The sequence below is a fragment of the Typopeltis vanoorti genome, chromosome 7 (assembly GCF_054136105.1).
Source record: "Typopeltis vanoorti isolate ZY-2024b chromosome 7, IOZ_Tvanoo_1.0, whole genome shotgun sequence".
Taxonomy (NCBI): Eukaryota; Metazoa; Arthropoda; class Arachnida; order Uropygi; family Thelyphonidae; genus Typopeltis; species Typopeltis vanoorti.
Window position 1 is genome coordinate 80,263,645 of NC_143555.1, and position 17,367 is coordinate 80,281,011.

At 32.9% G+C, this 17,367-nt stretch overlaps 1 protein-coding gene across 1 annotated transcript in view; it reads left to right on the forward strand.

Moving 5' to 3' along the window:
* The window catches only part of LOC150104807 (NF-X1-type zinc finger protein NFXL1-like), a 307,000-nt gene that overhangs the window by 45,784 nt on the left and 243,849 nt on the right, over window positions 1-17,367 (forward strand). The window contains exons 4-5 of the mRNA XM_090395984.1: window positions 4,724-4,839; window positions 10,615-10,745. Coding sequence (XP_090252110.1) covers window positions 4,724-4,839; window positions 10,615-10,745 — 247 coding nt within the window. The remainder of the gene's footprint in view (window positions 1-4,723; window positions 4,840-10,614; window positions 10,746-17,367) is intronic.

Here is a 17,367-nt window from a genome sequence, read left to right on the forward strand (position 1 = left end):
GACTGACAATTGATATAAATGACTTTAGGGGTGAAGCAAGATGCTTTTCATATTCCCCGCTATCTGTTATGGCTACAGTGTGATTAAAAACTTTTGAGCAGTTTGCTCACCCTGAATGGGCATGGAGATTATGCATCTCTACAGGAAGTTAAAATGGCTTTTGGTCTTTTATGTTTGAATATATCCGTTGCCTCGTAGGCTACAGCTTGCTGAACTAGATTGTTGGGGTGTATGGACGTTTTTTGGGAAAACTTTATTACTAAAGATTGTAGGAAAGAGAAGAGATAAGGAATATTTGTATCTCAATGAAGTTGATTGTTTCTGGTGAACCATGGGACGTTTAGAATCATTCGCAAGTACTAAGGAACTTGAAATGTCAGAGAAATGTATTTTTTGTAAGTGAACTCTCAGTCGGTGGGTAAAAGTATTTACTAAAATAAAGAGCCAAAAGGCTTCGGCAATGCAAAATTATATAAGTAAAGTGGATATTAGATCCAGCATTATTTCAAAGCCAAATGTAGAAACTATGAAAGTTTCATAAAGTAAGTATTCCTGTAAGCTCTCTGGTCAACTTACTTTATGAAACTTTCATAGTTTCTACATTTGACTTTGAAATAATGCCGGATCTAATATCCACTTTACTTTACCCTAGTGGTAAATAAATTGAACATGCTGTAATAAGAAATGTAAATGTCATGACAGTATGTCTACAGATTTGTTTGTTTTCTCTAGAGAAAAACCATAAAAGTGCAGAAATTGAGCATTCATTCTGTGATCTAAGATTATGAATAAACACAAAACTTGATTGAGAACAAATAGCAAACTTTTTAAAACTTGAACAAATGTGATCAATTTGGGCCAAACAATAATTGTTGAACACAGCTGAAAATACTACTCAGTTTGACCCTGTGTGAGTCTGTGATTACAACTTAAAAATTGCAGCTGTTTTAAAAATACCTATGCTAACATGGAACAGATTTATATCTTACTTGACTGTAAAATACTGCGGTGGGAAAAAAACAAATTGCTTTTGATTTTTTATTTTCAATAATGAAGACATTCTGAGAAGTTATGTTTCATTAAAACTAGCTTGATTTTAAAACTCTAATTACATGTTAGAGAATTATGTTTCTGTGAACACAAAAACTGTGATGCAGAAAAATCATTTGAATATGTACATGCAACTTGTAATTAAGCAGCAGTTACTATTAGTGAGGCTTGCTAATGCTGTGATCTCACAAGCAAATGGCAAAATAATTATCACTATAACCAAATAACACATTAAATAAAACTTTCTTCTCTTATTAGTGAATAAAAGCAAAGTACAGTGTACATTGTTTAATTCTAAAACAGTTGTAGGCAGAAAATGAATTAGATGTTTGGGTGTTGTCAAGACTGGCTGGTTGTTTATATGAGGAGAATCACACACTGGACCAAACTATAAACAGTAATGTCTAGATCTTTAAGCAGATCCATAAGCGAATACCTTATGATGTACAATGAGCAGTTTTACTAAAAGTGAAAAACACATATTTCCAAAACATACAGCTAAATGTTCTTTTATTATAATTTTGTGTGCTAAAAACAGACAGTTCTTGGTAATTTTTGTTTGCTATATATGTAAACTGACAACATTACAAAAAAAAGTACTTCAGCTTATCAAAATATTAATTGCCCATTGAACTGTACAAGGCATTCAGCCCTTTGGCATTTTTATGAAAGGATGGTGAAAGTGATGGTAAAAAAAAAGGTATTAAAAATAGAAAATAGAACTCTATATTGGTAATACAATTCAGTTTTGTCTGGAAAAAAAGAATGGAAAGATCTGACAAATAATAGTACAACAAAGCAGGTGAATTAATTATTTGTTTTTTTACTCTTTCTTCCCATATATTTAAGAATATATTCATTCCATGTAAATGATATTTTTTAACTATTTATGATAAATAAGTGAAGGGATATATTTTGAAGTGGATAGGGGAAAAACAGATTGAAAAGCCCCAAAAAATTATATCAAATTAATGATGCTGTGATTGTTTATTACATACATACATGTTGTTTCTTTTGTATTCTTTCTATAGGCACTCTCACACACATAATGTTTGAATTGTCAGTTTTTTAATGTTATGAAAGGTTTAAATTCATATCAAAATCTTAAAAGAGAGCAGCAGGCAACATACATGCACAAAAAAAAACTTCACTGTAACTTATTTTTTAGTATAATAAGTGCATCTTCCCTGAATTTTTTTAAAGAATGATATGATAGATATTTAGCCATTATATGATCTGGAAGAGGCCCTCTTTTTATGAGCTCTTGATTCTGTGAAGAAGCCTGCATAATAATAATATTAAAAATGAAGATATGCAAAAAGATCTAGACATTACTAACATTTAAGACCATTTCAGGAGATGATGTGGTTACTTAGAATAGAAGATGAATGATTTGCAAACCAGATATTTAAAGCAAACATGACAGGAAAAGAGACCCAGTGTAGTTATGATTCTAATCCTTTAGAAGATAGAAACTAATTCAAATCAGAGACCTGATTAATAATATCCCAGTTTGAAAGAAAACTATTGATAGACCATTTAGAATATTAGAATATCATTATATCACTGTATCTGTAAATATAAATGCAATAAATATAAGTTGTTATATTTGGGCAATAGCAATCAAGGAAAGGAAGGACCAGCTGTAGCATTTAACACTATGAAGATCATTGGCAAGTATGTTCATGTAGTTAGTTGATGGGAGCATATTTCAAAATATGCAATCATACAATAAAACTTAGTTGTGCGTATTGGTTCAACAAAAGGGCTCAACATAGGGAAAGAAAGGAGGAATTTTTCAAGTTATTAGAGAAAGCAGCTGACATAAAGAAAAAAGGAATGGATGTAAACATCAGGGTAGCAAATGAATCCCAGACATATAGAAATATTTTAGAAAAATTTGGAGAAAAGGGTAACACTAATAATAGTAGGAAGTACCTGCTGAATTGCTGTAGAACACTGACTAGTCATTAATAATGACTAGTAATATACAGTTATATATAGAGGCTAATGACTTCACATCAGTTTCCTTAGTATCCCATAATTCAATGCACATATCCTTATGAACATGTGTAATATCCATATGGACATTATGGGAAAGACCACTATCCTTACCAGTTTTGACCTTTATTGAGGCTCATCAGTAGGAGGTAGACCCAGAAGTGATACCAAGGTTGAAGTAATGCAGAAGTCATATTTCCATATACAAGTAGCCCAGTTGTGAAGTGACTTAACGCACAAACTTTGTTTGCTTAAACTTGGATAGAGGATGAAACTAAGAATATAATTTCAGTATGTATTAATTAATTTTTAAAAAAAATTTTTTTTTGTTCAGTTTTGTTTAAACTGGATTCTCAGTTGAAGTACCATATTTGTCGGTGTATAAGACTCACTTTTTTTTCTTTGAAAATAGGTCTGAAAAACAGGGTGCGTCTTATACTCCAATACTCAGTGTTTTATTACTTTCATTTCTGAAATTTTTCTCTGTTTTGAGTTACGCGATTTCTTTCTTGCTTCCTTGCGATGTGTGAAAGCATTCCAGTTACGTTAGTTATGTATTCCAGTTATGGATAGATAACATTTGGTCTAGGCGCTCTGGCAGACTGTTGAAGAAGCCTGCCCTGCTAGTATGGGATCAGCATCGTTCTCACAGAACAGATGTTAAAAATAAACTCAAGGAATTGAAATCTCATTTAGCTGTAATTCCAGGAGGTCTAACTAGTCAGCTTCAACCTTTAGATGTCTGTATTAATAAACCATTTAAGGGATTTATGAAGGGGAAGTGGAACACTGCATCCAGAAGACTGCTGGATGCAGTCTTCAGATTTTGAGGTTTACGCCATCAGGAAGAAGGAAGAGACCTAGCATTTTGCAAGTGTGTGAGTTGGTCAAAGCTTCATGGGATGCTGTGAAAACTGAGACAGTGGTTAAATCGTTTAAGAAGTGTGGCATTAGTAATGCACTGGATAGTACAGAGGGCAATTTGTTGTATGAGGACTCAGATTCTGATTTAGAAGAGGTCTTAAGTGTCTCTTGATTTAGCTCTGTGGATGAATTTCTGGGTTTTGACGAAGAAGATTAAAAGGTAGGTACGCTTTCCTAGTTAGATTAGGTATTTGTTGAAAGTAGACCTACTTATTACTTTATATTTGAAATACTGTAAATTTATTATAATATTCAGTGATCAAGTTTTTTTTCCTAAAAATGTGTACAAAAAAGAGGGTGCGTCTTATACACCGGCAAATACGGTAATTATTGCAGTTAGTGGAATGAAGTTTAAACAGTAATTATTTAACAGTATTAAATTCATGCTTAAAATGGATTTGGTCATCATTAGATGCTCTTGTAAACTGAAAAATTTTAGCAGTTGCATTTTTTTGCTTTCGCTATGAAAGACATTTTTAGTAATTGTATACAAATTTATAGTGAATTGCACTTTGGAGATATTTTTGGAGCATCCAATATATTGTAATTCTGTTTCTAATGTAGTTGAATTAACAAATATGAAAGCAAATCTACTTTGATTAAAAAAAAAAAAGCTGATTTATTTGAAACTGATAATGAAAATATTTTTGGGAATAAAGTAGTTTCAAGAGTAGTTAAATAGCAAAGAAATACTAATTTCTCATTTTAATGAATCTCAACTAAATTAACATTCTTATTCTTATTTTAGCTGACTGCAATGCATCATGTGACCTAGAAAGAACCCAACAGTTGATCCAGGACTCCATGAAGGCAGATTCAAATACTTGTTTGATATGTATAGAGTCTGTTGGTAAAAAAGAACCTGTAAGTATATAAGCAAGTTTCGAATTATTAGTACTCCGACACATTTAGTAGTATAGTAGCAAGACAAGCAAAACAATATTTCTGATGTTGTAACTTAAGACAGTGAATTTTCACTGTAGAAACTCTTAGCAATCTTAGGAATAGTTTGCTGTAGTAGATATATATATATATATATATATATATATATATATATATATATATATATATATATATATATTATAATTGACAAGAAATTAAATTATTTTTTAATCCTATACCCTAGCATAAACTGGAAGTATCTTCATGACTAGTTTTACTTGTATATACTGTTAACTTCACATCAGTTGTCTTGGTTTCCCATAATTTAAAAACATCTTGAAAGGGATCACTACATCTGGGTAGTGATCCTTCATTTTGTTGGAAGTTTATTTCCACTTGGTTAGACTATAATAAATTTAGTTTAATCCTTTATCCAAGTGTAAGCAAACAAAGTTTGTGCTTGAAGTATCTTCAGAACTGAGGGAACTCGTGGTAAAGGTGGACTAAATTCTCATCACTTGTCTTAGTTTAGTATCTCCATAATGCAAAACACATCTCCTTGTGGACATATATAATGCTATGCATTAAGGGAAGGGCTGCTATCCAGACCAGTTTCGAACTTTATTGAGGTTTCATCAGTGGGAGCCAGACTCATAGGTGGTTATACTAAGGTAGAAGTAATGGAAACGTCATATTTACCTATACGAGTTGCCAAAAGGTATCTCACCTTATTATTAAATTACTCTGGATTAGAGAAAGATGTTGGAAGTTTTTTTCCCACTTGGTTAAACTATAATGAATTTAGTTTAATCCTTTATCCAAGTGTAAGCAAACAAAGTTTGTGCCTGAAGTACCTTCAGGACTGAGGCAACTCGTGGTAAAGGTGGACCAAGCTCTCATCACTCCTTGTCTCAGTATCTCCCATAATTCAAAGCATATCTCCTTGTGGACATGTATAATGCTATGCATTAAGGGAAAGGGCCACTATCCAGACCGGTTTCGACCTTTATCGAGGTCTCGTCAGTGGGAACCAGACCCCCGACTTCCAACGTCTTTCTCTAATCCAGAGTAATTTAATAATAAGGTGACACCTTTTAGCAACTTGTATAGGCAAATATGACTTCTCCGTTACTTCCACTTTAGTATCACCACCTCTGGGTCTGGCTCCCACTGATGTGCTTTTGCGCAAAAGTGTCCCTTTCCTTGAGGTATGAGAGGCTCTGCTTGGTGTAGGTTTTTGCCTGTCTCTGAGTGGAGCCACCGCTGAGATTATGGTTCTGTCTGGTGGTGGTGGGTAGAGCCAATGCTGAGAAGTTATTTTCGGTGACAGGGTGAGCCTGTCACTGAGTGGAACAATGCTGAGTTGGACAGTCCTTCAGTCACTCGTAGGGCTTGGTCTGGGGGACTGCCTAATTTTTAGACAGGTCTTTACTTAAACAGCACCTCAATAAAGGTCAAAACCGGTCTGAGTAGTGGCCCTTCCCTTAATGCATAGCATTATACATGTCTGCATGGAGATGTGCTTTGCATTATGGAAATCCTGAAGATACTTCAGGCACAAACTTTGTTTGCTTACAATTGGATAAAGGATTAAACTAAATTTATTATAGTCTAACCAAGTGGGAATAAACTTCCAACATCTTTCTTTAATCCAGAGTAATTTAATAATAAGATGAGACACCTTTTGGCAACTCGTATAGGCAAATATGACTTCTCCATTACTTCCACCTTAGTATCACCACCTCTGGGTCTGGCTCCCACTGATGAGACCTCAATAAAGGTCGGGGTAGTGGCTCTTCCCTTAATGCATATCATTATACATGTCCGCAAGGAGATGTGCTTTGCATTATGGGAGATACTAAGACAAATGATGAGAGCTTAGTCCACCTTTACTATGAGTTGCCTCAGTCCTGAAGATACTTCAGATTACACTTGGATAAAGGATTAAACTAAATTTATTATACCCTTCATTTTGATACTTTTAAGACACATCTCAAGAGTATCTGTTTTGGAAATGATTATCAAGTCAAAGTAGAGATAAGAAAGAAAACACGTCCAAAAACAACATAATGAATTTTTTTTATGATAGAAAAATTTGTTACATGATAGAGGAAACATAGAGAGGAAGAGAAAATATGTTGGGAAAATTAAAATTAGAGATCAAACTACCTTTTTATTGACATATCTCTTTTGGGTCGAAAGCTATCACAATAGAGGCATCACTTTTGGAACAGCCCTCTTATAAAGTGGGAAGTAGGGAAAGATTATTTAGAAATGTTATTTATAAAAAAAATCATGCCTTCCTGATTTTTTTTTGCTCTTCCTCCTTAAAACAGTATTATAGTGGTTTGTGTATTTGATTTTAATATTTAAATGCCATTCTTTAACTTTAAACATGGAATTAAATCTATTTATTTGAAACAAATGAACATCAGAATTCTAATTATAAAATTGAAGTTATAAAATCACGAGTTACAGGAATCTCTTAGTTATTTGGCCTTCATATAACCAAACCTCAGGTAACCAGTCCGTTCCTGATCTTGCCAGTCTTGGTTTGATACATCTTAATCACAGGAAATTTGATATATGTTTGTTTTCATAACTTTCAACGAACAATGATCTCTCAATTAACCAGTCACACTGCAAAATCAATTTGTTGGTTAATTAACTGAATCCATAGTTATCACAGATTAAGAGTCAAGTGATGACATGCTAATTCATCAAAAGGTATATTAAATAAGAAACTTGTTAGACATGACTTAGCATCCATCATTATCATAATCAAATTCCTGATATGTATGCACTCTCAATCTGTATACAGGATACTGTGGTAGTATTACGTGAAAAGTTTTTACATTATTACTAATTTCTAATCAACAGTTTTTCCTCCAAATTAGTCTGTTATCTGTCATGACTCCAATAATTTCAGGCTTCTATGACACTGCTAACTGCATCAATCCTTCTAGATCCTGGTCTTCTATTTATTTTTCTTGACATTCCTGTATCAAACACCTGTTTTGCTAACCTTTACATTCCCACTGTGTTTATGTACCATCTGAGATTAGCTTTGCTTACATGTTTCTGAATGAATGCAAAGGGCATCAGGGTTCTTTCTAATATCATCATTTTTAATATGATTCTGCCATTAATGCCATCATCTGTTCAATCCCTTAATTTTTCTCAGAACTCTCGCATGTCTCCACAGATATGTAATTCTGCATATCTGGAATAAATGAAACAGAAACCAATTTCAGGAATAATGCGATCAGGAGTATCATTATCATAATCATGTCAATACTTGAAATTTGAAAAAAAAAAAAAAAAAAGGCATCAGAAATGAAATATGCAGAGGCAGCAGATTAGGTGATATTCTACCAAAAAAGCTCAAATATGGAGATATGAATGTTTCATTTCACATTGGCTGCAATGCATCATGATGATGTTGAATTCTGGGAGAATTAGAGGATTTCCCTATTTAGTGAGTGTTCTAGCACAAATTGTAAATAAAACTAAATTGTATATAGCACAAATTGTAAATACAACTCAGAGGATAATTGGAATGCTGAAAAAAACACAATAAGAATATCAAAATATGACATATTAAAAATCAGATGCATTTGATGCATCAATAGCAGCTATTGATAATAGCAAATATAGAAGTAAGAAAATCATCAATTTCCTTATATAAATACTCAAGGGCTATTCAGGCTACTATGACATCACTACAAAATTAAGTTTACATTATTATTAATCTCTTGTCAACAATTTTCCACCACATTAGTCTATTGCTTGTCAGCACTCCAATATTGTCATATTTAACATTTCGTTCTTCTAAGGCATTTCTGACTGAATTAATCAACTTAGGTCTTGATCTTCCTCTGGGTCTTTTCTCTACCATATTGTCATCAAACATCTATTTTGCTAACTTTTCCTTTCCCATTCTATTTAAGTGACCATATGACCTTAGATTAGCCCTTCTCATACATTCTTGAATGCAAACAATGTCAAGTTCCTTCCTAATGTCTTTGTTTTTAATATAATTCTGCCTTTGATACCATCTGTTCAGGCCTAATTTTTCTAAGAAATCTAATCTTTGAACAAGGATTTATTTCTAACCCAACTCTCCAATCCATAATTAAAACTGGTTTGACCACTGTCTTGTATACTGCATAGTTTCATGTTTTGAATAATTTCTCTCTTATTCCTTATAAATGTATTCAGCTGGCTACCCATCATACCAGCATTGCTTATTCTGTTGTCTGTTTCCAAATTTAACTTGCCATCTTCACTAAAAACTGTGTCTGAATAGCTGAAATATTTTATTTTATAGGTTCTCCATTGAGAACTGCAGCTGAAGTTTTTATATTCCTGCCTCTTTTCGGTTTTGGTCTTTAGTTTTATTGCTAATTTTCATGCCAAATCTGTTACAGCTGTTATTCAGTTTAGTTTAAAGAATGCTAGAGACTTGCACTGATGTGTTTAGGAGTACATCATCTTCATAAAGCAAAGAGCTAAGTTTGATATCTCCAATTCTAATATCAGGTTCAAAATATCCCTTCTTTCTAACCATGCTGTGGTTAGAGAAAGAGGGGATATCTAACCATACCCATCACAGAATTCCATGCAAAAGAGTCATTTTGCTTCACAGAAAAAATATAGAAAACACTTTTCTTGAATTCCGTTTTTCTTTGAAGAACTATCCTTAAATTGGATACATACTACCATATATCTGGCAAATTCTTATCTTTAGACCTTTAGTCCAACTGCCAGGAATACCTAGTCATGCATATTGGCAGATTATTATTTTTAAAACTGTAGGTGCAGGCTTCCTATTTTTCCTTGTTTCACTTGCTTATTTGCGTGTGCCTGCATACATATATCAGTCCCTGAATGTGCCACTTTGATTAGGCAATATATAGGAAGTAATAATTAAATTCCTTTGATTATTATGGTATCAAAATTGTCATCTTTCAAAAAATACTGGTATGTGTGATTATCAATGTATGTGCTTGTATACAGGTTTTGTCCATTTTAGTTTTACAAACAGGTATTGCAGTGAGAAGTGCTTTGTGACATGAATATTACTGTCCTGCTTTAGTAGCAGCAACAGTAGTGAGAATTGGAAAAGAGTGTGTGTGTTGACATATAGATATGAATTAGCATGCTTGAGGGGGAGGAGAATAGAAAAGAGGTGTCGGTGGATCTGATCTTAATTAATGTGTTAGACAGATGATTTGGCAGATGGATTTGGTTATGTGAGTGAATGTCAGGTGAAAGCCAGATGTGGAGAGAGAGAGAGAGAAGAAATGGAAGATGACTGAATTGAGGAGCATGACTGGAGAGATTGTAAGACTTGAGAGGTTAACTGATTCAAAGGCGAACAAGAGTAGGTGTGGGAGAAAAGCGTGACAGCGAGAGAATGGAAAAGACAGGATAGGGAGGAAGTTGACGGTGCTGAAGTGGAAAGAGTTAGGAATGCTGAAATAAGAATGAATGGTACATTGATAGATAGGTATTTGATTATTCTGGATGTGTAGAATGCAGTGTTAGAGGAGTGTTTGTCTGGAGAGATGACGTTTGAAACATTTGTATGATTATTATTTTCCACTTCAATTATAGTTTAAATGGATTCATTGTTGCAATTTAAGATTATATTCATTAATCTTTGGTAAATACAGAATTTGCAATAAATATTTAAATTACCATTAAGAAATAAATCATTATTAAAAAAAACTTCTTGCATTTATTGTAATATAGGTATGGTCTTGCCTGGAATGCTTTTGTATGTTTCATTTATTCTGCATTAAGAAGTGGTCCAAAGACACTGTATATCACCAGAGTTTATCATTAGGTGAAGGGAAATCAAAAGGTGAAATAACATGGAGTTGGTAAGTGAAATTAAATGCTGTCAGAATTTCTTATAAATGGTTACATGTAAAATAAGTTGGCTAATATTATTATTATTATTATACAGGCACCTCCATGGAGTCCGAAGACTCATCATGGGGGGAGGGGCCCAATCTATCCACACAATCTATCATACCTTTCCTTCAACCCATTAACACACAAAGGCTCATAACTTACTCTGGCAACCTATTCTACCCATTCACAACTTTCCCAAGCAAAAAATCAAGTCCTCACACCCCTACTAAACCACACCTTTATTCAACTTCCAGGGATGACTCTTTGTTTTGGTCACTCTAGCCAAGTGCTGAAACATTTCCTCTGCATCTATCCTATAAAACCCTTCAGCAACTTAAATGTTTCTATCATACCTCCTATTTTTCTCCTATCAACCAACTTCTGCAATCCACACATCTTCAATCTATCTTCATAGGGAGCAGACCACTCACCATCTTAGTCACTCACCTCTGAATTTTCTCCATCACTTCTTCATCCCCAAGAAACCCAGGGGATTAGACCTGAGCACATTAATCAGATGTGATCATATCAAGGCCTTATAAAGAGAATAACAACTTCCTTATCTCTACTTGTTATGTGTTCTTCAATAGTCAAGTAATCTTATGGGCTACCTTAGCAATATGCCCTCTAAATTTTAACTCTTTGTCTAGAGTTAAATCTTTAGACTTTGCCCTTAAATCTCTAACTTCATCTGTTTCCTGGAGTACAGACATCACTGACACGCTTGTAATCTCTTTATTCCATAATACATAACTTTACATTTCTCGACATTAAACTGACACCCATTAACTTTTACCCATACTGACAGCCTATTTAAATCATCCTGCAAGCTCTCCACATCGTCTTAACTTACTCTACCTAATTTTGCATCTTCTGCAAACAACTGAATATTTCCTTTTAAGTTATTTCCTATCTCATTTATGTACACATTAAACAGCAATGGTTCCAGCACTGAACCTTGTGGCACACCACTTGTCACCTGTTTTTGCCTCAATTCTGCTCCTCCATATACTACTTTTTGATATCTTTCCGGCAGCCACCCTCTTATTCACTTAACCAGTGTCATATCCATCCCCATTTGTTCTAATTTGCGTAATAGAGTTCCATGTAGTATTCTGTCAAATGCGTTTGCAAAATCAGTGTGTTTGCAAGGTTCAAAATTACAAGTTTAATATTACAGGTTTAAAAAAAGGAAAACAAAAGCCTTAATGTCATATAAATTTACTAGTAAAATTAGCAACATTTTGCAATATTTTTATTGTTGCTGCTTATCACTTACATAATTTTATCCATTTTCTTGTTCACAGATATTTTTGGCTTTGGGACATGAATAAATGTCACTTTGAGATAACTTTCCAAAAAATAATGGTATATTGTAATGTCTGTGGCCATTAAATTTGCAGTTTTTGGTAGATATAGATATTGAAGAAATAGTAAGAGACATATTTTCTCTTACTGGTCTGGTAGCTGTTTCAGACTGTCCTATTGGATTTTTGTGTAGTGTCTGAGAATCTGAAAACAGCTGTCATGTCAGTGAATCTGAACTATGTATTGGTTACATTTCTTGTAGTTATATTTTTAAAATTGTATCTGATAGTATATTGTTTTTACTTAAGTTTTATATGTTTTGTTTTACTGGAAATTTTGTTTTACTCAAAATTATCTCTATCAGATATCCTCTGGTAAATCTATGCAAATTTTTTTAAATACAGTGGCCATTTTTATGAACAAGCTTTCGACCTTTTCATGGGCCAAAACATTAATGATCTGGTGGCTGAACTTTTTCTTGCCCATATGGAAACACAATTCCTATCTTCTTCTCTACCTACCAACATCTTTTACTATGCAGATATATGGACGATGTACTATGTATCAGGAATACAAATGGCGTACAGCAGCTATTTCACTCTTTCAACACATTTAGCCAAAGATTAAAATTATCCATTGAATACAATGAAAATAAATCCATAAATTTTTTAAACCTGACCCTCATTAGATCCAGTTATCACATAAGTATGAAAGTATATTACAAATCCACTACCATTGGAAATTATTTACTTTTCACCTCTTATCACCCTTATTTTATCAAAAAATCTGAATACTGAGAATGACATTAACAGTATACTGTTAATGATATCAAATTCAAGTTAACAATATCAAATTGACATCTTTCTTCGCTTCATCTTTTCTTCCAAGGAACAATATCACAAATTCGTAAAGGAGAGCACTTCATATTTGAGAAAGAACAGGGAAATCATCATCCTCAAGGCAGACAAGGGCAATGCTGCAGTTATCACGGAACACAGCCGACTACAATAAATGGAGTTCTGAAAATTCACAAGGCTAGTATACACTTACAACTGATAGTGGATGGAATTAGTTCACCTTTTATCTAGTCACTTTTCTACTTTGTTAAAGAGTCTGACTCCTTCATCAAGAACTCTTTACATTTTGTCCAGAAACTAACATTTTCATCACAACAACAACAGACATTCTTGCCAGTCTAGACATTGTTTCATTCATTAATATCCCTGTAGACAAAGTTCTAGAGCTTATTGATAATCTGTTCTCTCCTGATGTCACTAAGTTATTCAAAAATTGCCTCAACTCAAATTACTCTAAATGAAATGGCCAAATTTTTCAAACATGTATAAACATGCATGTTTATCTGTGCTGTAACTAACTATGTAACTATCATCATGACCTGGTTATCAGCATCTTAGGTCTTTACATAGGCCAACTGCAGTTACTTTAAAATAATACTTTGATTTTTATTATACTGTTTTGGACATATAATGTCAATTCAAAGACTTCTTTGAACTGAATATAGCTCTTAAATCATTATCCAATAGACATATCAGCGAGTTTAGAAGTAACGAGTCTCTTTACCAATAATACGAAGACTTGTTATTGCTACTAGTAAAGCTATTTCCATCAGAAACTATCACTATCAGCTTTTTTTCTTTATTATTATTTTTTTTTAAAGCATTGTCTAGATGCACCTTCTGATTCAAAGCACTTGCTGTGAATAAAATGTCTAACAATGAGAGTGTATTGTCTTTTTACTGGTTATATATACATCTCTAAAATTAACTTTTTAGTTAATAACACAGATTCAGATCTGAGATATTATTATTATGATAAGTTAACTTAAGAGATTGAGTGAGAGAAAAAGAAAATTCAAAAACATTATCTTCATTTACAAACAATTAATATTAGTGTAAATTTATGGTATTGCTTTAACAGGGTGTGTAAAATGTTTATGTTTCACAAGTGCTATATACAATTTTGCATTATATATAAAAACTTACCTCCTAAGATAAAAGGGTCCACAAACTTACTATCAGACTTAAAAAACATAAACATTACACATGATTTCTTTTCTCTTCTCTTCAAGATCACAAGGATTCTCAACAAGGAGTTGTTGAGAATATACAAACTTAAAACTTGTAGGGCACAGTTTCTTCCACTCTAAACAGTCACCATAAAAATCTAATTAGCTCATACCTGTTTTTCTTTAAAAGCAAAAAGATAATTAGCATGCTACTTTTCTTAAGAAGAAACGTATTTTTCTTTCATATCTTCTCTGCAATATCAGTTCCTTTTCTATATCCTTTAAATAATACAAAGATAATTTTAAAGTTCTCTTTTTCCTTGTGGAAGCTTTTCCTTATCCTTGAAAACACAAAAAGTTTATTACGTTCAGGTTCACAATGTTTAACTAGAATGCATTTGCTGCATAACATACGAAGAGGATCTGTTACTTTGGGAGAAACTATATATATCACTTTTATCTAACTACAGCTTAGCTTCCTTTGAAAGAAATTCATCCATTAATTTTAGGATAAGTGTTTGTTTCCCTCATAACATGCTTGTCCTCCTTTTTTTGGCTTAAGAATCCTTTAAACTATATTTCTCCTCTAAACTTCCAACTTTTCAGAATGTCCTTTCTGTTCTAATCAATGCACTGCCATTCTGTTATTCTCTCTCACTAATTCAACTTCCTCTTTGGAAGTGCAAACTTCATGCAAGTGCAATACTAGCTGGCATGACAATGTGATGAAACTAAAACAATCACTGGTTGTAAACAAGACTATAGTTCTTTAATAAAGTCATCGCAAAGTTTGATATTTTCTTCTCCAAGGTTTTTTTTTTTTTTTATGTTAAAGAAATATAAGCTAAATTAGAGGTCACTCCTTTTTACAAATAAATATTGCAGTTAAACAGTTTGTGACAGGCTGTAACTATACAAAGATTTCTCTTATATGTAATATTAGTAAAGAAATTTCTGATTACAAGAAATGATGCATTTTTGCTATATGTTTTGGCCATGTTTATATACAGCAATCCCTCGATTAATATTAGCGCCTAATGCATTCTTTAAAACAGGCACATTAATCAAATATAATAACCTATGGGAAAATGTATAATTCATTCCTCAGATTTCTTTTTTGACCCTTATTTTTTTTATAAAAGAATTAGGATATATCTCAGGACCTAGTTAAAGGAAAACCATGAAGCTGAAAGACAATAAAACATATTCAGAATATAAATTTATTATTTTGCTTCTTAACAAAGAATTGAGCTAATGTAATTTGGCAGGCATTCTATTTCGGTTTTTCATAAAACTGACAGTATGGCCCTATTGCCTCTTCTGCAAATTTTACTGTTCTCTCTTCACCAGGGTCGGTCTCTAAGCATTGCTGCTTAAAAACTTCGATTGTACGAAAACTATTTTCAAATTGTTTCTTTGAAACCTTTTTGGACTTGTCAGTGATTAAATTTTCTTCATATTCTTTAGGATCTTCCCACTGTGTATCTAAATTTAGCAGGTCGGAATCACTCAACTTCTCAGAATGAGATTTAATTAACTTAGATTCATTTGAAAAGCCTCTAAAATCATTTGCACAATGTGCAAGAATGTGCTTTCAAACAGCTCTCATATTGCTAGCAGTAATTTCATTCGACTTTGCGACTTTATAACCAGGCTGAGATTTCTCTGATTTGGCTAGAAAAGTCCTGGAAGGCATTCACTTCCAAAAAATGGCCTGTTTCATCGACATTAAATATTTGTTGATCACAATAGTCCCCTTCTTACACAATTTCTTCAAAATCTCTGGATTGCAGCTTCGCCTGTGATTAGAACGTTATGTAGGCTATTTCTCTTTTTGAAACACTCAAATCACCCAGCACTAACGTGGAATTCTTCTTCTTTTCCATCATTGATAGCCCTTTCTTTCCATGTTACAAAGAGACAATGCTTTTGATTTAATAAGGCCAGTGTTTAGCAGGATCCATTTTTGGTTACAATCTTTGATCCATGTAAAAAGAAGTCTCTCTAATTCAGTCATTATAATACTTTGATTTCAAGTGCATGCATGATGAACTTGAAGCAGCCTTACCTTTCTCTTTGTATTCAGTTGATTCACCCATTTTTGTGTTCTTGTCCTATCTTTGCTCTGGACTCCTCTTGTTCATTTTTCTTTATTACCGTATATTCCAGCGTACAAGCTGACTTTTCAGCATTGAAAAAAGTACTAAATTTTTTAGGTTGACTTATATGCCGGGTCAAAAATTGATTGCTTTCCAAGAAAAAACTAGTATGTATCATACTCTATGTATCACCTAAATTATTAGCAATATACAAAAAGGGTAAATAAGTAAAAATATTTCAACTTATATCAAATTTATTTACAGAAAAAATTATTTAATGTTATATAATTATTTATTTACAAAATAAAATAAGTAGGTAACTACATAATTAAAATTTAATTTTCACTGTCTGAATGTATGAAAAGTTCATTGTACTCTGGTTCTGTAATTTCTTCGGGTATATCGTCATATAAATTGTATTAGTTTTCTCCATCAGATTTAGCATCAATTTCGTCATCATTGTAAACAAAATCATCTTCCGAGCCTCTAATTTGTTAGATATAGCACATTTTTTAAAAGATTTTATTACTGTATCTGGTTTTATTTCATCCCATGCTTTCGCTACCCCATTCACACATAGTTACCAAAAATGCATGTCACATTTGTCCTCCTTTTGTGTAACTTTTCTCTCCTTCTTGCATCCACGCATTCCACCATTTTCGTAAACTGTCTTTAAATGGTTTATTTATACAAACATCCAACGGTTGCACTAGTGAAGTTAACCCACTTGGAATCACTGCCATATTGGTATTATTCTCTCTTAATAAAAATTTTGTGCTCTCCGTTAAATGGGATCTGAACATGTCCCACACTAAAAGCCTGTTTGGATTTTTTAATGCACCTTGTCGTGTATTCCAAATATTTTTTATCCACAGATTGACTCCTGCTTCGTCCATCCAACCATTCTCATGAACATGGACAAAAACGTTTCTTGGAATTTTGATCTTTGGTATTGTTTTTCTTTTAAAATTATCATATGTTTTAATTTAGTACCATCAGCCATACAAGCAAGTACAACTGTGAAACGGCTTTTTCATGTCCAGTTGTTTTTAAAGAAATAGTTTTACTTCCTTTCAATTCTACTGTTCTATTCCCGATCATGTCAAACATAACTGGAGTTTCATCCATATTTCCGATTTGAGACAATAAATAATT